Source organism: Gopherus flavomarginatus, chromosome 2, assembly GCF_025201925.1.
Source record: "Gopherus flavomarginatus isolate rGopFla2 chromosome 2, rGopFla2.mat.asm, whole genome shotgun sequence".
NCBI lineage: Eukaryota > Metazoa > Chordata > Testudines > Testudinidae > Gopherus > Gopherus flavomarginatus.
In genome coordinates this window covers 152,500,054-152,523,446 of record NC_066618.1, presented here as the reverse complement: position 1 = coordinate 152,523,446, position 23,393 = coordinate 152,500,054, and the positions used below count along the sequence as shown (strand labels likewise).

The 23,393-nt window shown below is 46.3% G+C and overlaps 1 protein-coding gene across 3 annotated transcripts in view; it reads right to left on the bottom strand.

The window, feature by feature from the left end:
- STARD7 (StAR related lipid transfer domain containing 7) overlaps positions 1-23,393 on the bottom strand; it is a 40,311-nt gene that overhangs the window by 4,291 nt on the left and 12,627 nt on the right. For all 3 annotated transcript variants that reach the window (XR_007772275.1, XM_050937517.1, XM_050937518.1), the window contains exons 4-7: positions 17,210-17,320; positions 17,033-17,115; positions 10,783-10,882; positions 8,323-8,407 (exon numbers count right to left, since the gene is read on the bottom strand). Coding sequence is in view for 2 of the 3 variants with exons in the window: in XM_050937517.1 (XP_050793474.1) it covers positions 8,323-8,407; positions 10,783-10,882; positions 17,033-17,115; positions 17,210-17,320 (379 nt within the window). In the remaining variant the exon portion in view is untranslated. The remainder of the gene's footprint in view (positions 1-8,322; positions 8,408-10,782; positions 10,883-17,032; positions 17,116-17,209; positions 17,321-23,393) is intronic.

Sequence of the window (23,393 nt, the reverse complement as noted above, 5' to 3'; positions counted from 1 at the left end):
CAGGCTCATACCTCAACACAAACAGCCGTCAAAACAATCCACCCAGTGTGTAGCACACAAAGTGGAGCATCCATCCCCACAAAACCTAGGCACCTCCATGCCCCCAGAGCTAGTGAGCCAGCTGACTAATTAAGAGGCAGGAATAAGTGTGGGAGCCAGGAACTCCCAACTCGATCACCGACACACTGATGGAGGCACAGAGAGGTGAGGTGACTTGCTGAGTTTCCTCCTCTAGAGCAGGGCCAATGGGGCGGTGAGGGAAAGCGCACACAAGAACACTCACAGGAAGGTGTACGCTCTTGTTCACAGAGATGCCATCAAATCAAGGACGACTTGATGGGGCAGTAAACGTCCTACTCTGTTCTATGCAAAGCTAGATTAAGGTTGCTCAACACTTTCCACTACAAGATCCTCTTTTCAGTTGTGTATAAATCTGCCAAATGTTAACACTTTGGGTTGAAATTTCTCATGACAGGTGTCTGCCTCCGGCTGAATTTGCCTGGGACGTTTCAGCTAAACTGTTCAGTCATTTCTGAGGAGGAGGTTAGTTAAAACAAAGTCTTCCAAAAACACTTCACAGGAGGAGCTCTGACATCCCCATGCTTTGCAGCAGGGTCTTGAAATTTGGCTGAGGAGATGGTGTGGTGTTAGGGATGTGACTTGTGTCAGCCCTGTGAAAAATTAATCCAAATTTGGCCAAATCGCAAGCATCTGAAGAAGTCTCAGTTTGCACTTTAGAGACTTGAGACATTCACTAAATCACCCTAGATTCCGTCTGCACTGAACATGCTCCATCCCCTCACAACCCCCATGTGTCATCCCCAAGTGAGTCTGCTCCATGCTGGGGCTGATCAAGACTTGACCTGCAACTGCTTCTCCTGACTGTGGCTATGCCACTGGAACCTAGAGCAGGGAGCCTGCCTCTCCCCTGCTGAGTGCTCCCCCTTCTGGTACTGAGGAAAAAAGGAGGTAGAAGGAAGAAGCACCTCTGTAGACAAGTGAGAAAAAGGTGGTGGGGTTATGGGAACCAGACGGTGTGGAGGAGCAGAGGGGGGACAAGCAAGCTGGGGTACAGGAACAGAATGGTTTATAGTCACTGAGTATACTTCCCCAAAACCTGGTATCAAGCCATGGAGTTCTCAGGCTCCAGACTCCTCTGCTGTCAGTAAATTTCTGTGAAACCACTGGCAAAGTGCCATTCCCCGTTAGCACAGGTCCACATGGAGTTGGAGGTAGTAATTGTACTAGTCCCCTCTGCCAGCTCAAGTGGGAGAGGGCTGAATCCTGCTGATGGCCCATGGGCCAGACAGTCTGATTCTACAGTGAAGAAGTTGTTTCTTCAGCTTTTTTCTTTTTTAAATTGGGAAGTTACTTCCCAAAAAAGCTACACTGAAAGAACACTAAAGATGCGAAGTCAAGCACTCAACAGTTAGGAAATGACAGAATTAAGGTTGCCCAGGAAACCTTATTCTATGATTCTATCAGGGTTGGAAGGGATCTCAGGAGGTCATCTAGTCCAACCCCCTGCTCAAAGCAGGACTAATCCCCAACTAAATCATCCCAGCCAGGGCTTTCTCAAACCTGACCTTGAAATCTTCTTCCTTAGAGGTTCACACCACCTGCCTAGGTAACCCATTCCAGTGCTTCACCACCCGCCTAGTGAAATCGTGTTTTTTAATATCCAACCAAGACTTCCCCCACTGCAACTTGAGACCATTGCTCCTTGTTCTGTCATCTTATGGATAGTAATTTCATGCTCTAATATGAATATAACATTAAGGATCTATTACTGACCACCTGACCAGGACAGTGATAGTGACGATTAAATGCTAAGGGAGATTAGAGAGGCTATCAAAATTAAGAATTCAGTAATAGTGGGGGATTTCAATTATCCCCATATTGACTGGGAACATATCACCTCAGGATGAAATGCAGAGACAAAATTTCTCGATACTTTAAATGACTGCTTCTTGGAGCAGCTGGTACGGGAACCCACAGGGGAGAGGCAACTCTCGATTTAGTCCCGAGTGGAGCACAGGAGCTGGTCCAAGAGGTAACTATAATAGGACTGCTTAGAAATAGTAATCGTCCCTGTGGTGGGAAGAACATCTCAACAGCCCAACACTGTGGCATTTAATTTCAGAAGGGGGAACGATGCAAAAATGAGGAGGTCAGTTAAACAGAAATTAAAAAGGTACAGCGACTAAAGTGAAATCCCTACAAGCTACATGGACATTTTTCAAAGACACTATTATAGAGGCCCAACTTAAATGTATGCCCCAAATTAAAAAACAGTACAAGAACTAAACAAGAGCCACTGTGGCTTAACCACCACGTTAAAGAAGCAGAGAGAGATAAAAAGGCATCTTTTAAAAAGTGGAAGTCAAATCCTAGTGAGGTAAATAGAAAGGAACAAACACTGCCAAATTAAGTGTAAAAATGTAATAAGAAAAACTAAAGACAAGTTTGAAGAACAGCTAGCCAGAAACTCAAAAGGTAATAAAATATTTTTATGTATATCAGAAGCAGGAAGCCTGCTACACAACTAGTAGGGCCCCTGGATGATCGAGATACAAAAGGAGCGTTTAAAGACAATAAAGTCATTGCAGAGAAACTAAATGGATTCTTTGCTTCAGTCTTCACCGCTGATGATGTTAGGGAGATTCCTAAACCTGAGGCAGCTTTTGTAGGTGATAAATTGGAGGAATTGTAACAGATTGAGGTGTCACTAGAGGAGATTTTGGAATTAACTGATAAACTTAACAGTAACAAGTCACCAAGACCAGATGGCATTCACCCAAGAGAACTCAAATGTGAAGGTGTGGAACTATTAACTATGGTTTGTAATCTGTCCTTTAAATCGGCTTCTGTACCCAATGACTGGAAGATAGCTAATGTAATGTCAATATTTTAAAATGACTCTAGAGGTGATCCCGGCAATTACAGACCAGTAAGTCTAATGTTTGTACTGGGCAAATTAGTTGAAACAATAGTAAAGGAAAAAAAATTGTCAGACACACACAGAACATCATAAATTGCTGGGCAAAAGTCAACATGGTTTCTGTAAAGAGAAATAGTGTCTTACTAATCTATTAGAGTTGTTTGAAGGGGTCAAACGTGGACAAGTGGGATCCAGTGGACACATTTCAGAGTAGCAGCCATGTTAGTCTGTATCTGCAAAAACAGGAGTACTTGTGGCACCTTACAGACTAACAAATAAATAAATGCTCAAATAAATTTTAGTCTCTAAAGTACCACAAGTACTCCTGTTCTTTTTCCAGTGAACATAGTGTACTTAGATTTCCAGAAAGCCTTTGACAAGGTCCCTCACCAAAGGCTCTTACATAAATTAAGTCATGATGGGATGAGAGAGAAGGTCCTTTCATGGATTAAGAACTGGTTAAAAGACAGGGAACAAAGGATAGGAATGGCAAATTCTCAGAATGGAGAGGGGTAACTAGTGGTGTCCCCAAGGGTCAGTCCTAGGACCAATCCTATTCAACTTATTCGTAAGTGATTTGGAGAAAGGGGTAAAAAGTGAGGTGGCAAAGTTTGCAGATGATACTAAACTGCTCAAGATAGTTAAGACCAAAGCAGACTGTGAAGAACTTCAAAAAGATCTCACAAAACTAAGTGACTGGGCAACAAAATGGCAAATTAAATGTAATATGGATAAATGTAAAGTAATGCACATTGTAAAAAATAACCTCAACTACACATACAATATGATGGGGGCTAATTTAGCTACAAAGAATCAGGAAAAAGATCTTGGAGTCATCGCGGATAGCTCTCTGAAGACGTTCACGCAGTCTGCAGCAGCGGTCAAAAATGCAAACAGGATGTTAGGAATTATTAAAAATGGGATAGAAAAGACAACTGAGTATCTTACTGCCCTTGTATAAATCCATTGTACACCCGCATCTTGAATACTGCGTACAGATGTGGTCTCATCTCAAAAAAGATATACTGGCATTAGAAAAGGTTCAGAGGAGAACTAAAATGCTTAGGGGTTTGGAATGGGTCCCATATGAGGAGAGATTAAAGAGGCTAGGACTTTTCAGCTTGGAAAAGAGGAGACTAAGGGGGAGGGGGATATGATAGAGGTATATAAAATCATGAATGATATGGAGAAAGTAAATAAGGAAAAGTTATTTACTTGTTCCCATAATACACGAACTAGGGGCCACCAAATGAAATTAATGGGCAGTAGGCTTAAAACAAATAAAAGGAAGTTCTTCTTCACACAGTGCACAGTCAACTTGTGGAACTCCTTGCCTGAGGACGTTGTGAAGGCTAGAACTATAACAGCATTTAAAAGAGAACTGGATAAATTCATGGAGGTTAAGTCCGTTAATGGATATTAGTCATCACGGGTAAAGAAGGGTGTCCCTAGCCTCTGTTTGTCAGAGGGTGGAGATGAATGGCAGAAGAGAGATCATTTAATCATTACCTGTTAGGTTCACTCCCTCTGGGGCACCTGGCATTGGCCACTATTGGTAGACAGGATACTGCGCTACATGGACCTTTGGTCTGATCCAGTAAAGCCATTCTCATGTACCACTGAGAACAGTCTAGATCCATCCTCTTTGGAACCCCCTTTCAGGTAGTTGAAAGCAGCTATAAAATCCCCCCTCATTCTTCTCTTCTGCAGACTAAACAATCCCATTTCCCTCAGCCTCTCCTCATATGTCATGTACTCCAGCCCCCTAATCATTTTTTTGCCCTCCGCTGGACACTTTCCAATTTTTCCACATCCTTCTTGTAGTGTGGGGCCCAAAACTGGACAGTACTCTAGATGAGGCCTCGCCAATGTTGAATAGAGGGGAATGATTACGTCCCTCGATCTGTTGACAATGCCCTTAATTAAACAGCCCAAAATGCCGTTAGCCTTCCTTGCAACAAGGGCACACCGTTGACGCATATCCAGCTTCTCGGCCATTGTAACCCCTAGGCCCTTTTCTGCAGAACTGCTGCCTAGCCACTTAGTCCCTAGCCTGCAGCAGTGCATGGGATTCTTCCATCCTAAGTGCAGGACTCTGCACTTGTCCTTGCTGAACCTCATCAGGTTTCTTTTGGCCCAATCCTCTAATTTGTCTAGGTCCCTCTGTATCCTATTTCTACTCTCCAGTGTATCTACCACTCCTCCCAGTTTAGTGTCATCTGCCAACTTGCTGAGGGTGCAGTCCATGCCATCTGCCAGATCATTAATGAAGATATTGAACAAAACCAGCCCCAGGACTGACCCTTGGGGCATGCCGCTTGATATCGGCTGCCAACTAGACATGAAGCCATTGATCACTACCCATTGAGCCCGACGATCTAGCCAGCATTCTATCCACCTTATAGTCCATTCATCCCACCCACACTAACTTGCCGGCAAGAATAGCGTGGGAGACTGTATCAAAAGCTTTGCTAAAGTCAAGGAACAACACATCCACTGCTTTCCGCTCATCCACAGACCCAGTTATCTCAAAGAAGGCAATTAGATTAGTTAGGCATAACTTGCCCTTGGTGAATCCATGCTGACTGTTCCTGATCACTTTCCTCTCCAAGTGCTTCAGAACTGATTCCTTGAGGACCTGCTCCATGATTTTTCCAGGGACTGAGGTGAGGCTGACTGGCCTGTAATTCCCCAGATCCTCCTCCTCCTCTTTTTTTTTTTTTTTTAAAAGATGGGCACTACATTAGCCTTTTACCGGTCATCCGGGACCTCCCCTGATCGCCATGAGTTTTCAAAGAAAATGGCCAATGGCTCTGCAATCACATCCGCCAACTCCTTTAGCACCCTCAGCTGCAGTGCATCCGGTCCCATGGATTTGTGCTCATCCAGCTTTTCTAAACCTTCATTTGCCTCCTTGTGTGTCTGTATTAGGACAGTTTTTTGGTTACATGATCACATACTTTTTTTCCCAGAGCACCCAGACCTTGCGCTCTGGGAATGGATCAGGGTCTGTAGGACCTCTGCCTCATTTGTCGCAAAAGTCAGATGGTGTGTGTTTATTCCTCCTTTTCTGGGTGCTAGGAGACACATAGGTCCAGATGTGCAGAACTGCAATGGAAGTAGAGCAGAGCTGTTCTTTGGTCAGATAGAGGACTATAAAAATGCTAAGTATTTCAAGGTGGGGGCAGAAGACATGACGATACCAGCCAGGTCTTAGGTATCACAAGCTGGGCACCCAAAGCTAGTGAACACTTGGCAATTTTGGTCTTATTCTGTGCCTCAGCTGCAAAAATAGGCATACCAGCATCACCTACTCTCACAAGGGGGTGGTGAAGGGACATTCATGAATATTTGTGAAGCACTCAAATGCTACAGTAAGAGCACCATAGAAACAGCCAGGAGGAAATTCCAAGTTCTGGGTCCATCCAGTGCAGGTTTTGGATGGTGTGTGGTAAGCAAAGCCTGAGAGCATATACTGAATGAGGGAGATCAAGAGAAACATTGAACTGAAGGAGACGGGTACCGTGGGGAAACAGTACTTAATTACATGATCTGATTTTATTACAGTGCAGATGTCCAGGAGCCCTTAATTTGGCTCCCTTGGGGAACCTTAATTCTGCATTTCCCTACTTGAGCGCTTGACTTTGCAATCTTAATGGTTTAATGTATTTCTATACAGGTTCTTATCCCATCCTCATAACTGTAGTATCCTAGTGCTTTCAGTCACTCACATTGTAATGTGACTAACAAGCATCATGTGTGGCTCATTCTCTCACCCAGAGAGCAGTGCCCCACAATATAGGTCAGAGGAGTGCACCTGGTACTTGGAGGCAAAGGGGAGGAGGTTTAAGCAGGTGGAGATTTCATTCCACAGCTGCAGACCATCCCCTGAGAAAGCTATGTCTCCTCTACAGAAGTGCCTCACCCCATTGAAGAGTTTTCCAAGATGCAAAGATGCTGACCAGTGTCTTCCGTGCCAGGGCTTTAGCCTCAGTTAGATATGCTGGACCCAGACCACTGAGCAGTTTGAAAGCAAGAACTGAGAGCTTGATTTTGACTTGCTATTTGATGGGAAGCCACCACAGGGAGTGGGTGCGGACCTGCTCTGCTTACTGTAGCGCCTGCTGCTGAGAAGATGTGCTGCCATGGTCTGCAGATGACATCAGTAGAGGTTCTCAAACTAATAGACTCTGGTGAAAGCAGGACCCAGCTGGTGGCAAGATGTTTTCAGTTAAGGTCCTTGTCTCTAGCACTCCCTCATGTTGTTGGTCTGAAAGAGCCCAAACTCTAGAGCATTCAATTCACATAGGCCCAAAAGCCTGTGTAAAATGAGTCTGGAGGTGGGAAACTAAAATCCTTTAATTGGCAGTGGGTTGATTAAGCTACTGAATGGATGGACTGTGTCTCAGAGGTTCTGAGCAGAGCATTCGGGGATAAGTCACCTTGCTGCACACCCCTTCCACTCCAATCCCAGGAGCAGGCAGCTTCTATGTTTTCACCCACTCTCAAGGGAGACTAACACACATCATGTGCATCTGCAGTGGCCAGTGAGCCGAGCCCACTTGAGTGCTCCGAGATTCACCCTGGGAAGAGTTTCGGAGGGGATGAGTTTGTTCAGCTTCTCCCTGATCTTACAAATAGTGATTTTTTTGTAATAGCAAGTTCCACTCTGTGGGTCTCAACCTTGGCAGTGTGCCTTCAACTGCCCCTGGGATGGGCAGATCACCTGGTGCAAGGGGGAAGGAAAGCCATTCCAGAGTGCATGGATTGGAGGTACAGAGGCCACAATGGGAATATAGGTAAATCCCCTCAAGTGTCAGACAGAGAAGTCATGGACAAGCTTCCCAAGTCTCATTTCCCCTTGATTGCTGGTCAAGGGAAATCAGTGCGAACCAGCACCGCTGGGCAGGTCTCCTATAGTTATCTTTCTCAGGCTCTTCAAACAGAAGCCTCTGCATAGTGCACCTCCCCCTCCCCATAGGGATAGAGAAACCAACAGAAAAGTCTGAGGCCATTCACCACCCGTTCCCCAGGTCTCCCATGCCAGATCTCTAGTTTGTGTACTAAAGTCTGTCTGTAGTCCCCAAAAGAGGAGGTCCATCTGACCAACACAGGCAAGGTTCTCCACAAAACACCCTCCCACTGCTTTCATTCCAGAAGCAAGGAGGCCGGAGGACTCATGCTGCTCAAAGGAGCCAGACTCCCAAACCAGTGTAGGGGTGCAAGTACTGTTTAAAAAGCTAACTGATTTAAATGGAGAGTAGCCTGTGGGGCTGGCACAGCAGGCCCATGGCTGCACCGGCCCGCCAAGGGCTGGGGGTTCATGGTTAGGCTGGGTAATATCCCTAGACCACAGCGAAGGGTTAGAGCCAGCGACTCACCACTAGAGACCATCCAGCTGACACAGTAGCGCGGGAACACTGTCTGTGGATTGTCGCTGTACGTCAGCAGGTAATCAAAGCCGTTCTGCAAGAGGATTAAGTTTAGTGATACCTGACCTGTCACAGGAATCTCTCAGCAACCAGGGCTGATCTTACAAAGCCACTACTTAAACAGGGCAGATAAAGCCCCCATTTCAGCCAGCCTCCAGTGCCAAATAACTCACAGGAAGGTGAGTTAGTTGCACAACAACACTATACCACACAGGGAATTTTCTTCATGGCTACCACTTATAACCAGGAAGCATGAGGACTGAAAGCAAATACATCAGAATCCTGACTACAGTCTCTGCAGATACTATAGGCATGATACATTTTAAGTCTGAACCATTTTCCTCCTCCAGTTTCTCTTCAATTGGGGCAAGAGAAGGCTGACATGCTGAGCTTTCATAGAGATCCACAAAAACACAAAGACTGACGTGACATGGAAGAAGCAAGCATAGGGCTCAGCGTATGGAAATCAGATTTAACCCCCGATTTAACTTGTCTTGAGCAAGTTGCTTCACTCATTTGCTCCATCTTCCCATATGAACCCATATGATGACAGCATATTTAGTCAGCTCCTTCCTAGGAGAGCTGAGGGTTAGTCTGTGAAGTGGTGAAGTGCTGAACGTGTCATTTACCCTGACCACACTACAAAACCCTGAGCAGGAGGATCTGAGAGAGGCAGCAGACAAGAAGCCTTTTGAATACATCACAGCAATAAAAAGAGAGATACTGGGTTCAGAAATAAGAGCATAAAACACAAATGGGAGGGAATTACTCAAATCTTGGTTCCAATCAGCTAGCTGCTACACAGGCTGACCAGCTAGAGTCCAAGGGGCAGATCTAGGTTGCTGTGTATTCTGCTAAGACCACATAACAGCTCCTCTCAAGTGGTTGAAGCAGAAGGGCCAAGATTTCCAAGAGTGACTAGTGATTTTGGGTGCCTGAGACCCCTTAAAGGGGCCTGATTGTCAGAGGGTGTGTGCTCAGCACTTAGTCTCCTCAATTTGGGCACCCAAAAATCAGTCTGTCAGTCATTTTCAAAAGTAACAGAACACACTTTGAAAAAGTGCCTGTGTTACGCAGTTCAGCGGACATGATCACAGTGGTTTCTTCTGGCCTTGGAATCTATGAAAATCTTGGCTAAGCTATCACCTTTGACTTTGGGTCAAAACCACGGTGACACCAAGGAAGTCACAGCTTTGTGTCTGTGAACCAGGAATCTCTTGGTGCCAACTGGCAAGAGGTATGTAGGTTACAATTGAGTCTGAATGTACATGGTAGCTCACCAAGAGCATCATCTAATAAAAGCCTATATTGCAATGTAATTGTAAATGTGCATATACATAACTCCTTGCATAGTATCCATAATACTGAAAACATGTTCTCAAAGAATAGCTAGGCACTGGTCACCGACAAAAGGTGAAAAGTTTTGTCAGACAAGACATGTTTACCTATCTGCTTAAATGCAAATTAAGAATTATATGTTTCACAATGAGCCACCTATCACCAATCTGAACTGAATGCCAATGAAGGATCCTTAGAAATGTCAGAGAGAGAGAGAGAGAGAGAGAGAGAGAGAGAGAGAAGATATCACAGGTTTGTTCTTTCTGCCCCAAATACAGAAGACGACATTTCCTAGGTGACAGATTCCAGCACAAGTGCACAGCGAATTTGCTTCATGAAAATGGAATCTCAGCTAGGCTTGGCTGAAAAAGCTGGAGAGAAATTTGGGTGAAAAACTTCTTTAGACAAGACAGTAACTTGTCAAGTTTAGTCTTCAGAAAGAATCATACTCTTCTATATGTAACCATTTCCCCAACATTTTAACTCAGTATCACTTGATTCTCTGTTCTTTATTCTTGTTTTCACTATAAATATAACTCAGTCCCGCAGTGCTAAGCTAAGAGGTGGCCCTGAGTTGACCCTGACAAGCTGGTGTGTCCTGTTCCTTTGGGAATTCTGAGTGTTCAGTGGATAAGGGGCTGGACATTTCAGGGAACACTTGGAGCTCTCAGGTTGGTGTGTGCCTATTGCTACTGGTACATACAGCACAAGGCTTGTCGGGTCTGGAAAGCTATACTTGTGCTGCCAGAGCTGGTGGTTTCAGGGAGCTGATCCACAGCAGGCCCAGACAAGACTTCCTTATGCTAAAAGCAGCCAATTGTGCAGGGCCTCACATTCCTGGGTCCCATCAGAGTGGTTTCTTGTCATTAAGGCTAGGCGAATCCACACAGCCCTCCCCTTGATACTTAGAGCTGATATCCCTGGTGCAGTAGCTGCAGACAGCAGAGCTTTAGTCAGCACATTCAGTTACCACTTTTCAAAACGAGCTTCTGTACTGACTGGGGTTCCACTGGAGAGGCCTTAACAACAGGTGACTGTTCCCCTGGTTTTCCAGACTGGCCAGGAACTCACCTCATCGAATGTCTTGTGTGGTCGGATAACCATTTGGGATTCATAGGTTCGGACGCGCACGAACTCGGGATCTTCTGGGATGCCTGGGTGCTCCACTGCTCTGGAATATATGCAAGATGGGAAAGGGTACTTATAACCCTGGGTAACCCTTCCTGAGGTTAGCTTCAGACCTGGGTCTAAATGGACAGATGCTGACGGACTGTACTAGTCATCATCTATGATAAAATATAGACTCTCTCCGCAACGGTAAGAACCCACGCTATTCTCAGAGAGCCTCTTGAAATTTTGCAATCATTTAGAGAGGCTCCAACAGGCCATTTATAGTAACACCTAACTCACAGCGTTTTACAAAAGAGGGCAATGTCATCCCTATTTTACTAATGGGGAAACTGAGGCAGGGACATGAAGTGACGTGCCCAAGTTCACACAGCCAGTCTGTGGAAGAACAGGAAACTGACCTGCCCTATTATCCACCCTGCCTCCCCTGCCATTGAGAAGGCATTTTAAAATAGTGCCTGTGTGTATATGAACCAGATACTGCTACGTATGTGACTAAAACACACCCCAGATAGCCCTCTCCAATATTCTCTCCTAACCCAGTGGTATCCAGACACTGGGCTCTTCCTCACCATGCTAGATATGACAGAAGGGCTTCTGACAAGGGACCTGAGAAGCAAGCCCCGGCCTTTCCAATTTTGGAGCCACATCCCCCTGTGAAGCTCTCATTCTTTCCTCCACTACTGGATCAAGAACATTGCTCTGCTGGCTGAGGGATGAGCGGAGGCCATTCCATAGACCACAGGGCAGGAGGCTTGCGCAGCCACAGCAGAATCCGAGCACCAAGCTTGGGTCTTGTGCTCAGGTCAGTTCCAGCTTCCTTCATGCCCTCCTCCCACAAGCATCCCACTCGCTCTCTCCTAAACCTGGAAGGACCTTCTCACTCCTCTTCAAATATCTCAAAGCCCACTTCCTCCAAACAACCTCCTCCACACCAACATAACAACGAAGTGGAACACGATGCACACAGTGCAAAACAAAAAATAACTTCTTGATCTGTCACCATCTAAAACTTCCCTCATTCCCATGCCCTTGTCTGCCATCAAACCTAGATTGGACGTGCCTCGTGGCAGGGACAGCATTTGATGGTCTATGCAGCAAAAGTCAATAGTGCTGTATAAAGGCAGGATGGTACATATCCATGTAATTAGAGACTATATACTAGGGCATAGGCATAAGACTGAATTAAGGCTGCACTGAGGCTCTAGTGGAGACACTTTTCTGCCCTGCGCCCAAGTTGGAACCTTTCTGCACTGTCCCCCTCCCAGGCCTGTCCTTACTCATGGCTCCTTGTGTCTGTCTATTCTCCTCACCCCCTCCAGACTATCCCCAGTTTTCTTGCCCAGCTATTCCAGTTCTCCCCAAGCCCATCTTCTCCCCCCTCAGTGGCCTCCAGTCCCTCTCCCCCCCCCGCACACACATACATTTCTCACTCCCACTGGCTCAGTCTCCTAACTGTAGTCTCAGTCCCCACCCCTGTGCCAGCCTCCAGTCCTAGACTGTTCCCCACCTCCACTTCAAAGCTTCTTGCTCCAGCCCACTCCCCCTCACCCCCCAGGTCCAGCTCTTCCCCTCTCCCCACATTTGAGTCATGTGGCTTATTCCTTCACACTGGCGAGGTGCTGGCATGAGGGTCACTGAAAGCTTGGGAGAAAGAAAGACTCCTTGCTCTCAGTTCTGGTGCCCAACCCTACCCTTGCACAAAGCTGCCAATAATGGGGAGAGTCCAGCTTCACTCCCTCCAGCCCAGGGCTACCGGGTATTGCTTAGTTATACTGTGGAGAAGGCACAAGCAGAGCCTGGTCAGCACTACGAGCTGAAGATGCTGGAGCATGCACAGTGCACATCAAATCTTCAGATATTTTAGCTTACCAAACATACAAACAAAAAATCAAAGAAGTGTCTTTCTACTGAGCATGTGTGAACTAAGATTTTTCGAAGAGTTACAACTTGGCCAAATGAGGGCAGATTTTCACAGGCTCAGCAAAAGGCACGTCCCTAATCTAAAGTCCACCCTTCCTGCCGAATTTCATGTCCCTCTTCCAAGACACAGGAGCACAAGAGCTTTTCAAAGAGCAGGTCATCAGAATTTATTACTACAAAACGTTTTTCCCAAGCCTCACTCTCAAACAGCGGAACCCGCACCAGTCTCATTCCAGTATCAGAGGGGTAGCCGTGTTAGTCTGGATCTGTAAAAGCAGCAAAGGGTCCTGTGGCACCTTATAGACTAACAGACCTTTTGGAGCATGAGCTTTCGTGGGTGAATACCCACTTCGTCAGATGCATGTAGTGGAAATTTCTAGGGGCAGGTGTATATATATGCAGGCAAGCTAGAGATAATGAGGTAGTTCAATCAGGGAGGATGAGGCCCTGTTCTAGCAGTTGAGGTGTGAAAACCAAGGGAGGAGAAACTGGTTCTGTAATTGGCAAGCCATTCACAGTCTTTGTTTAATCCTGAGCTGATGGTGTCAAACTTGCAGATGAACTGAAGCTCAGCAGTTTCTCTTTGAAGTCTGGTCCTGAAGTTTTTTTGCTGCAGGATGGCCACCTTAAGGTCTGCTATAATGTGGCCAGGGAGGTTGAAGTGTTCTCCTACAGGTTTTTGTATATTGCCATTCCTAATATCTGATTTGTGTCCATTTATCCTTTTCTGTAGCGACTGTGCACTTTGGCCAATGTACATAGCAGAGGGGCATTGCTGGCATATGATGGCGTATATTACATTGGTGGACGTGCAGGTGAATGAACCGGTGATGGTGTGGCTGATCTGGTTAGGTCCTGTGATGGTGTCGCTGGTGTAGATATGTGGGCAGAGTTGGCATCGAGGTTGGTTGCATGGATTGGTTCCTGAGCTAGAGTTATTATGGTGCGGTGTGCAGTTACTGGTGAGAATATGTTTCAGGTTGGCAGGTTGCCTGTGGGCGAGGACTGGCCTGCCACCCAAGGCCTGTGAAAGTGTGGGATCATTGTCCAGGATGGGTTGTAGGTCCCTGATGATGCGCTGGAAAGGTTTTAGCTGGGGACTGTATGTGATGGCCAGTGGAGTCCTATTGGTTTCTTTCTTGGGTTTGTCTTGCAGTAGGAGGCTTCTGGGTACACGTATGGCTCTGTTGATCTGTTTCCTTATTTCCTCATTTCCTCGTGCGGGTATTGTAGTTTTGAGAATGCTTGGTGGAGATTTTGTAGGTGTTGGTCTCTGCCTGAGGGGTTAGAGCAGATGCGGCTGTACCTCAGTGCTTGGCTGTAGACAATGGATCGTGTGATGTGCCTGGGATGGAAGCTGGAGGCGTGACGGTAGGCATAGCGGTCGGTAGGTTTTTGGTATAGGGTGGTGGTAATGTGACCATCACTTATTTGCACCGTGGTGTCTAGGAAGTGGACCTCCCGTGTAGATTGGTCCAGGCTGAGGTTGATGGTGGGGTGGAAGCTGTTGAAATCGTGGTGGAATTTTTCCAGAGACTCCTTCCCATGGGTCCAGATGATGAAGATGTCATCAATGTAGTGTAGGTAGAGAAGGGGCGTGAGTGGATGAGAGCTGAGGAAGCGTTGTTCCAGGTCAGCCATAAAAATATTGGCATATTGTGAGGCCATGCGGGTGCCCATAGCTGTGCCACTGATCTGGAGATAAATATTGTCATTAAATTTGAAATAGTTGTGTGAGGATAAAGGCACAGAGCTCAGCAGCCAGTTGTGCTGTAGCATCATCAGGGATACTGTTCCTGACAGCTTGTATTCCATCTGTGTGTGGGATGTTCGTGTAGAGAGCCTCTACATCCATTGTGGCTAGGATGGTGTTTTCTGGAAGGTCACCAATGCATTGTAGTTTCCTCAGGAAATCAGTGGTGTCACGGAGATAGCTGGGAGTGCTGGTGACATAGGGTCTGAGTAGAGAGTCCACATATACAGACAGTCCTTCAGTGAGAGTGCCAATGCCCGAGATGATGGGGCGTCCAGGATTTCCGGGTTTGTGGATCTTGGGTAGTAAATAGAATAACCCTGGTTGGGGCTCTAAGAGTACGTTGATTTGTTCCGGTGTTAGTGTTGGGAGTGTCCTAAGTAGATGTTGCAGTTTCTTAGTGTATTCCTCAGTGGGATCTGAGGGAAGTGGCCTGTAGAATTTGGTGTTGGAGAGTTGTCTGGTAGCCTCCTTTTGGTAGTCAGACCTGTTCATGATGACAACAGCACCTCCTTTATCAGCCTCTTTGATAATGTCTGGGTGGTTTCTGAGGCTGTGGATGGCATTGCGTTCTGCACGACTTAGGTTATGAGGCAAGTGATGTTGTTTTTCCACAATTTCTGCCTGTGCACGTCGGCAGAAGCATTCAATGTAGAGGTCCAGACTGTCATTTCGACCCTCAGGAGGAGTCCATGTGGAGTTCTTCTTGTGCTGTTGGTGGGAGGGCACCTGTGTATCAGTGCGCTGTTCAGTGTTGTCCTGGAAGTATTCTTTGAGTCGGAGATGGCAGAAGTAGGCTTCCAGATCGCCGCAGAACTGTATCATTTTGGTGGGGGTGGCAGGGCAGAAAGAGAGTCCCCGAGATAGGACAGACTTTTCTTCTGGGCTGAGTGTGTAGTTGGATAGATTGACGATATTGCTGGGTGGGTTGGGAGTACCACGGTTGGGGCCCCATGAGGCAGGTAGGAGTTTAGACAGCTTACAGTCCTTTTTCCTTTGTAGAGAGGTGAAGTGAGTAATGTAGATCTCCTGTCTTATTTTAGTGAAGTCCCTTTGTATAGAAGTTTGGTTATTAATGAGAGTCTCCAGGTTGGAGAGCTCTTTTTTGATGTTTCCTGTTTGCTGTAGAGGATGATGATCAGGTGGTTCCTCAGTTTCTTTGATAGAGTATGGCATAATCTCTCACTGTGGTCTGTGTAGTATGTAGATAGCAGTGGATTTTTTACCTTTAGTCCATTTGGTATGATGTCCATCCATTTGCATTTGGAAAGGAAGATGATATCTGTCCGTATTTGTGCAAGTTTCTTCATGAGGTTGATGGATTTCCATTCCATACGGCTAAATGCAGTACCTTGCATGGTGTCAAGTATCAGAGGGGTAGCTGTGTTAGTCTGGATCTGTAAAAGCAGCGAAGGGTCCTGTGGCACCTTATAGACTAACAGACGTCTTGGAGCATGAGCTTTCATGGGTGAATACCCACTTCGTCAGATGCATGTAGCGGAAATTTCTAGGGGCAGGTATCTATATGCAGGCAAGCTAGAGATAATGAGGTAGAGATATGAAACATTCTCACCAGTAACTGCACACCGCACCATAGTAACTCTAGCTCAGGAACCAATCCATGCAACCAACCTCGATGCCAACTCTGCCCACATATCTACACCAGCGACACCATCACAGGACCTAACCAGATCAGCCACACCATCACCGGTTCATTCACCTGCACGTCCACCAATGTAATATACGCCATCATATGCCAGCAATGCCCCTCTGCTATGTACATTGGCCAAAGTGCACAGTCGCTACAGAAAAGGATAAATGGACACAAATCAGATATTAGGAATGGCAATATACAAAAACCTGTAGGAGAACACTTCAACCTCCCTGGCCACACTATAGCAGACCTTAAGGTGGCCATCCTGCAGCAAAAAAACTTCAGGACCAGACTTCAAAGAGAAACTGCTGAGCTTCAGTTCATCTGCAAATTTGACACCATCAGCTCAGGATTAAACAAAGACTGAATGGCTTGCCAATTACAGAACCAGTTTCTCCTCCCTTGGTTTTCACACCTCAACTGCTAGAACAGGGCCTCATCCTCCCTGATTGAACTACCTCATTATCTCTAGCTTGCCTGCATATATATACACACCTGCCCCTAGAAATTTCCACTACATGCATCTGACGAAGTGGGTATTCACCCACGAAAGCTCATGCTCCAAAAGGTCTGTTAGTCTATAAGGTGCCACAGGACCCTTCGCTGCTTTTACAGTCTCATTCCAGACACTCAGCACAGCAAATTTGAAAACAAGGTCTTATACTGGGAAGTGTTAGACAAATTTAATGATTTATAGGCATGGCTGGCAGCACCTATAACAACTCACTGACCCAGGTAAAAGCATGGAAAAAGGCACAAGGCCTACAAAAGAAAATGCCAATGCTATCTTTGTCACAGTGACAGTGAGTCTAAGGACAACCCCATTCTCACACTACAAAGCTAGGTGTGACAGTGATCCATACCGTGACACCAGCACCATCAGATTGTTTTCCTGGTCCACGTTGTACCGCCGAACATACACGTAGTCCCGTGAATACATTGGGTACTAAAGGAACAAAGACATGCAAATCAGTCTCTTCTAACACCAGACAGGCCATAAGAAAGCAAGGGGGGTGAGAGAGGAAGGAAGGAACACTCACCGGGAAGTGAGTTACCCAGTGAATCACCTCTGAGCCAGTGGTCAGGTCTCTCTCAATCACATCCAGTTTGATGACCAGTGAATCCCATTTCTTCCTGTACTCAGTGTCCAGCTACAGAATAAGGGAAGAACATATGACAATTGTGTTATGGGGTGAAGCTGTAGCACGTTTCTTGTATAATCGAGGTTATGGCTGGAGGAGGTACCCCTCTTCCCCACCTTATAAAGGCAGAAGAATGAGCAGTTCCTTATATCTACCAAAAATAAAGACTGCTTTTGAGAGCCAGGGAGTATTACAAGAAGTTCATGATCCCTAAGATACTCTTGCTGGGAATAAACACACAGTGGCGGGGATGGCTACTGCAGCAGGGACACAGGACTTTATAGCTTTTCCCCTCTATAATGTTGCTTTGGGAAGCAGATAGTTTACTGAGGGGGACTGGGGATAGAAGGCCCTAGAGGTAGACTCTAGAGGCCTACGACAGATCACACGGAAAATGATGTAGGCCAATACTAGAATCTTCTTGGTGACCCACTCACATTCCACTTACACAGAAAAATGGTAAAATTAAAAAAACACTGCATCACCTGTAAGACAAACACTTTTCACAAAATGATCACTCCATATCTGACCTCTCAGCTCTTGTCCTCAAAGAAAACCTGCACAATGCCTTCAAAATATGAGCTTGGGAGCTTAAATTCATAACTTTACTAGACATTAAAAAACATCAGCCTGAAGACACACATTGGATTTATGGTTTATTACAACAAACTGTAATCCACTAAGCCCCCCCTCCCCCCTTTTGTTTGTTCTATGACCCCGGAGGTATTAACAGGCTACTTCACTTTGAATTGTTTTTTACAATCTGTGTTAACCACTTATGCTAAACAATCTGTTCCACCCTGTATTTAGCTGTGATATTAACCCCTGGTCTCTGCTAGTTAGATTAATGTAAGCTGCCTTACATCAGCCTAAGGCCTTGTCTATACTACAAAGTGTTGTTGACAAAACTTATGTCTATGATCAAAAATGCTATAAACATCACTATTGCACGTTCATACTATGTACCCTCTGTCAGCAGAGCAAGTCCACACTTGGTGCTTGCACTGACAGTGAGAGCAGTGCACTGTGGATAGCTATCGCACTGTGCTGCTCACCACCTTCTGCAGCTAGGACTTGTGGGAAGGTGGAGTGGATCGCAGCTCATCATGGGTGTGGGCTCAACGTCCCATGATGCATTAGTTTGTGTCCCAGTATTTCCATGGTCTTCTGACTGTATTTTGCGGTATTTTTCAACATCCCCTTTTTACTGTGCGCCCATCTGTGTGTGAAGGGATGGATCCCACACTCCTCTCTACTGTAGTGGTCATGTGGTTATGAACACATCACGGATGGACATATAGTATAGCACAAGCTCCTAATCGGAACAGGAATCAAAGTTGCCTGACCTGCTGCGTGCCATAGAAAGAAACCACCACCAGATGACTTTTGGCATTCACAGAGTAGCTGCACATGGTGGACTGTTGCTTTTGAGCTTGGAAAACAAGCATTGAGTGGTGGGATTGCATCATTATGCAGGTCTGGAATGACGAGCAGTGGCTGCAGAAAGCCATCTTCCTGGAACTATGTGCGGCACTTGCTCCAGCCCTGCAGTGCAAGGATACCAAAATGAGAGGAGCCTGCTCGGAGAAGCATGTGGCGATGGTAGTATGGAAGCTGGCAATTCCATCCAGTTGGTTGCAAATCAGATTGGATTAGGGAAGTAGACCGTGTGGACTGCATTAATGCAAGCGTGCAAGGCTATTAATTGCATCCTGCTATGAAGGACCGTGAAATGTGCATGACATAGTGAATAGTTTTGCAGAAATGGGATCCCCTAACTGTGCCAGGGTGATAGATGGAATGCATATTCCCATTTTGGCCCTGGATGATCTTGCAAGGGAGTACATCGTAGAAAGGGGAACTTCTCCAGGGTACTGCAGGCTCTTGTTGATCACTATGGGCATTTCATTGACATCAGCGCGGGGTGGTCTGGGAAGGTGCATAACGCAAGCATCTTAAGGAACACTGACCTGCACAGAAAGCAGGGACTTTCTTTCCAGACCAGAAGAGTCCAGTGGGGGATGATGAAGTGGTCAGACTGACCCTGGGAGACCCAGCATACCCCTCACTCCCACAGCTCATGAAGCCTTACATGAGAAACCCGGACAGCAGCAAGGAGCACGCCAACATAGACTGCATAGGTGAAGCAAGACCATGGAATGTACATCTGGCAGATTAAAAACATGCTGGTGATGCCTTTATGGCAGGTAAGATCTAAGTGAGGAAAACATTCCAACAGTCATAGATGCCTGCTCCATAATCTTTGTGAGGGTAAGGGTGAAAGGTTTGCCTGGGGTGGAGTGCTGAGGCAGCTCACCTGGCTGCTGGTTTTGAGCAGGCTGATACAAGGGCTATTAGAGGGAAACAACAGGGGGCAATTCAAATCAGGGAGGCGCTCAGGTGTACTTCTATACAGCAATCTGCCATGCTCCATTAATCGGAGTTTTGATTGTTTACCTAATTCTTGACATGATTCCTAAGCAGGATTTGCAGTAAGGCATGAGTTTAATCATTTGCTATGTTTTACTACCAGTTGCAAGCAATAGGTGTACGGCACAAAGACTGGTTATCTTTCAGGGTGTGTTTTTATTGAACACCAATTAACACACACAAAAGGCTTGGTGGGAAGGGAGAGAGCAGTGAAGGGCAAGGTAAGCTCTCAAAGCTGGGCATAAGTCCAATTACCATTTTGAAAGCTGTCTTAAGAGGTGGAGTGAACGGGATACCAAGATGTTCTGAAAAGTTGAAAAATGTATGGGAGGAGTTTGGGGAGGGCATGGAAGACAGTTCTCTATTGGCTGCATGGGGGAGAGCACGCATCTGTTCTGACTGCAGTGTGATTAGGGACTTCAGCATCTCTGTTTGCTTTTCCATGATTTATTATCTGCTCATGGGCCTTTTGAACACACGCCTCACTCTTTCTGCCTTTCCATTTCTCGCCATTCCCTGAATTCTCTTCCTTCTGCCTCAGAGGACTGGAGCACCTTTCGGAACAGGTCTTCCTTGCTACGCCTTGGTTGCTTCCTTTTCTGCCAGAGGTGCTCCTCCTGAAGGCCACATCTACAGAAGCACAAGGAAAAATACACAGAAGCAAGATTGTTAGTTCAAGCACAGCACTGAATCATTACAGTAAGATACCCCTCCTGTAATATACCAATCACTTTCTCACTGACCCTTAGCAAGCACGCACCTTGCCAAACACAATGAGTTTGGCTCAAGTGGGTGGGAGGCATTCAAGCTGCAGCAAAGAGTGTAGGTGACGTTTTAAGGGGATCAGTGCAGGGGAGTAGAGACAATATTGTAGATTCTGCCGCCATTTTCCTCAGGCAGGGGTCACTGTAGCAGATATCACTCCTGAGAGTAAGCAAGGACACTAGGGTGCATCTACTGCACGTGTGTATCTTCAGACCTGGTCCCTATGCTGCTCACCCATGTGCCTCTGGTCCCTGAACAAGTGACTGCCAAGTGGCGTGGGAAATTTTCCTAAAATAGGGGACAGAACAAAGGAGCTCTGCCAAGGAACCTTCAGCAGAGGATTGGAGAGTACCTCCAAGGAAGTTTCTTAGAGATCTCTCTGGAGGATTCCTGTGAAATCTCAGTGTACATCACACTGTTCCACCACACTGCTTAGCTGCGCAGGGTAATTTGGAGCACGCTCAAACTCAACTAGTCTTGTACATTTCCACCCCTTCACCCACTTCTCCAGTATACAAAGCAAAGGGCAGCTGCACATTATATAACCAAGCAGCATCAACTCAAAAAGATTACTTACCAGGGGTCTCCTCTCCTTCTTACTCGCTGGAAAGGGACTGCTGGGGCTGCCTAGACACTTCCAGAGTGAAGAAGAGTTCCTGACTTGCCGCGGCACCTGACAAACAGCTGTGGGCTCCACATCGTCCTACAACTCCACCTCCTCATCCATGACTTCATCCTTGGGGTTAGGTCCACTGTCTGCTGCCTCCAGCCCTGCCAAGGTACCCAGGGGACTACTGGCGGTGGGGTTGCGGTCAAGGATGAGCAGCAGGTCTTCGGCACAGCACTGGAGCCTCCCTTGCCTTCTTGTATGCCTGCCTCAGCTTCTTTACCTTCGCTCTGCACTGCAGTGTCCTGATCATAGCCCTTATCACACACGCCACAAGAAATCTCCTCGTAGGTATCCAAGTTCCTACGGCTGGACTGCAGCTAGGACAGGACAGTCTCCTCTCCCTATATACACAGCAGATCCAACAGCTCTGCTATGGTCTAAGTGGGAGAGCGTTTGCTACTTGCTTGGTCAGCTGGGAAGATGCGAAGTGAGCTCTCCACACTGAGCAGACAGGTAGAATTTCAAAAATTCCTGGGCCTTTAAAGGGGAATGTTTGTGTACCTGGCTGCGTGGCAGTGGAGTTCGAATTACTGATCAGAGAGGTCAGGATGGGTATTGTGGGACATCTCCTGGAGGCCATTTATAGCAAACAAAGCCAAAATGTGATGTCTACACTGATGCCGTCATTAAAACTTTGCCGCAAAAAGCTCTATGCCTCTTGTCAAGGTGGTTTTATTTTGTTGACAAACAGGAGGGTTTTGTCAGCAAAAGTAGCATTGTAGTGTGTACACCGCCACTGTTTTGTCAACAAAAGCTACACAATTTGTTGGCAAAAGGCAGACACGGCCTAAGGCAGCTTATCTCGACCTATGTCCATGTCTACACTACAGCCTTGCTCCCACGGAGGTAAAAGCCCAACTACACTGACATAACTGCACCTCCACGAGAGAGGCACGGGGCTTATGTCAATGTAGTTAGGGTGAGGGTGACAGTGTCTGTGTAGACACTGCGTTCCATATGTCAGCTGTTGGCTGGCTTGTCAATTTCACATCTCCTCTGGGCGCTCTCCCGCTGACACAGTTACCACCATTCACTGAGCTGCTTTTATTACATTGATGGGAGAGATCTCTCCCATTGGTATAATGCAGCTACGCGAGTGCCCTTACAGCTGTGCCGCTGAAAGCTTGTAAGTGTGGACATGACTTCAGTCGATGCAGTGCCAGTGTAGACAAAGAGTTGCTTGCATCGATTGTTGCTGCCTTTCACAAGTTATTCCACAATGCCCCACATTGATAGTTCAATTGGTGCAAGCGCTCCTGGTGAAGATGCAAACTGCTGACACAAGGAGCTTAGTGTGGACATGCAAAAGTAGTTTAATTACTGTGGTGGCTGTAAGTCAATGTAACCTCAGGTTAATTTAACTTTGTAGTGTACACTTGCCCTCGGCACCTTTCCCAGACCTAAAGAGCTGCTCTGTGCAGATCAAAAGCTTCTCTCTCTTTCACCAACAGAAGTTGGCCCAATAAAAGATATTACTTCTCTCACCTTGTTTCTCTAATACTAGGTTGTACCAGCAGTGAGGTGGGATATGAGAGCAGTGTGGGTTTAAGGACAGGTTTGGCAGCGTTAACAATTGCAACTCTGGATAGTCTTGCTAGCCATATAAAATGTCCAATCCCTTTTTTCGAATCTTGCTGAGTTTCTGGCCTCAACATCCTATGGCAGCAGGTTTCACAGTCTAATTATGCATTATATGGAAAAGTATCTTTATCCAGAATTCATGTCTCCTGAATCCAAATGTCATGCCCTATCTGCTGGACCAGGATGGCTACCATGGAGGAAAATAGAGTCTCAACTAGTTTAAGCAGCTCTATCTTGCCAAGTATTTTTGATTCACGAGAGAAGACATACACCTCTACCTCGATATAACGCTGTCCTCAGGAGCCAAAAAATCTTACTGTGTTATAAGTGAAGCTGCATTATATCAAACTGGCTTTGATCCCCCGGAGCGTGCAGCCCCCCCCCCCCCCCCCGAAGCACTGCTTTACTGCATTATATCCGAATTCGTGTTACATCAGGTTGTGTTATATCGAGGCAGAGATGTACCAGGTAATAAGTGTGGGGAGGGAGCATGAGGTTCATATGAGGGATTTACTTAATGATGGAGCCTAAAGAGATTACCAGCCAGACAAGGTATAAAGCTAACAGGAGGTAAGCAGAAGCTGTATACATATGTAAAGCCAAAGAGGTCCACTGCCAGGTGAACTACAGTTGGAT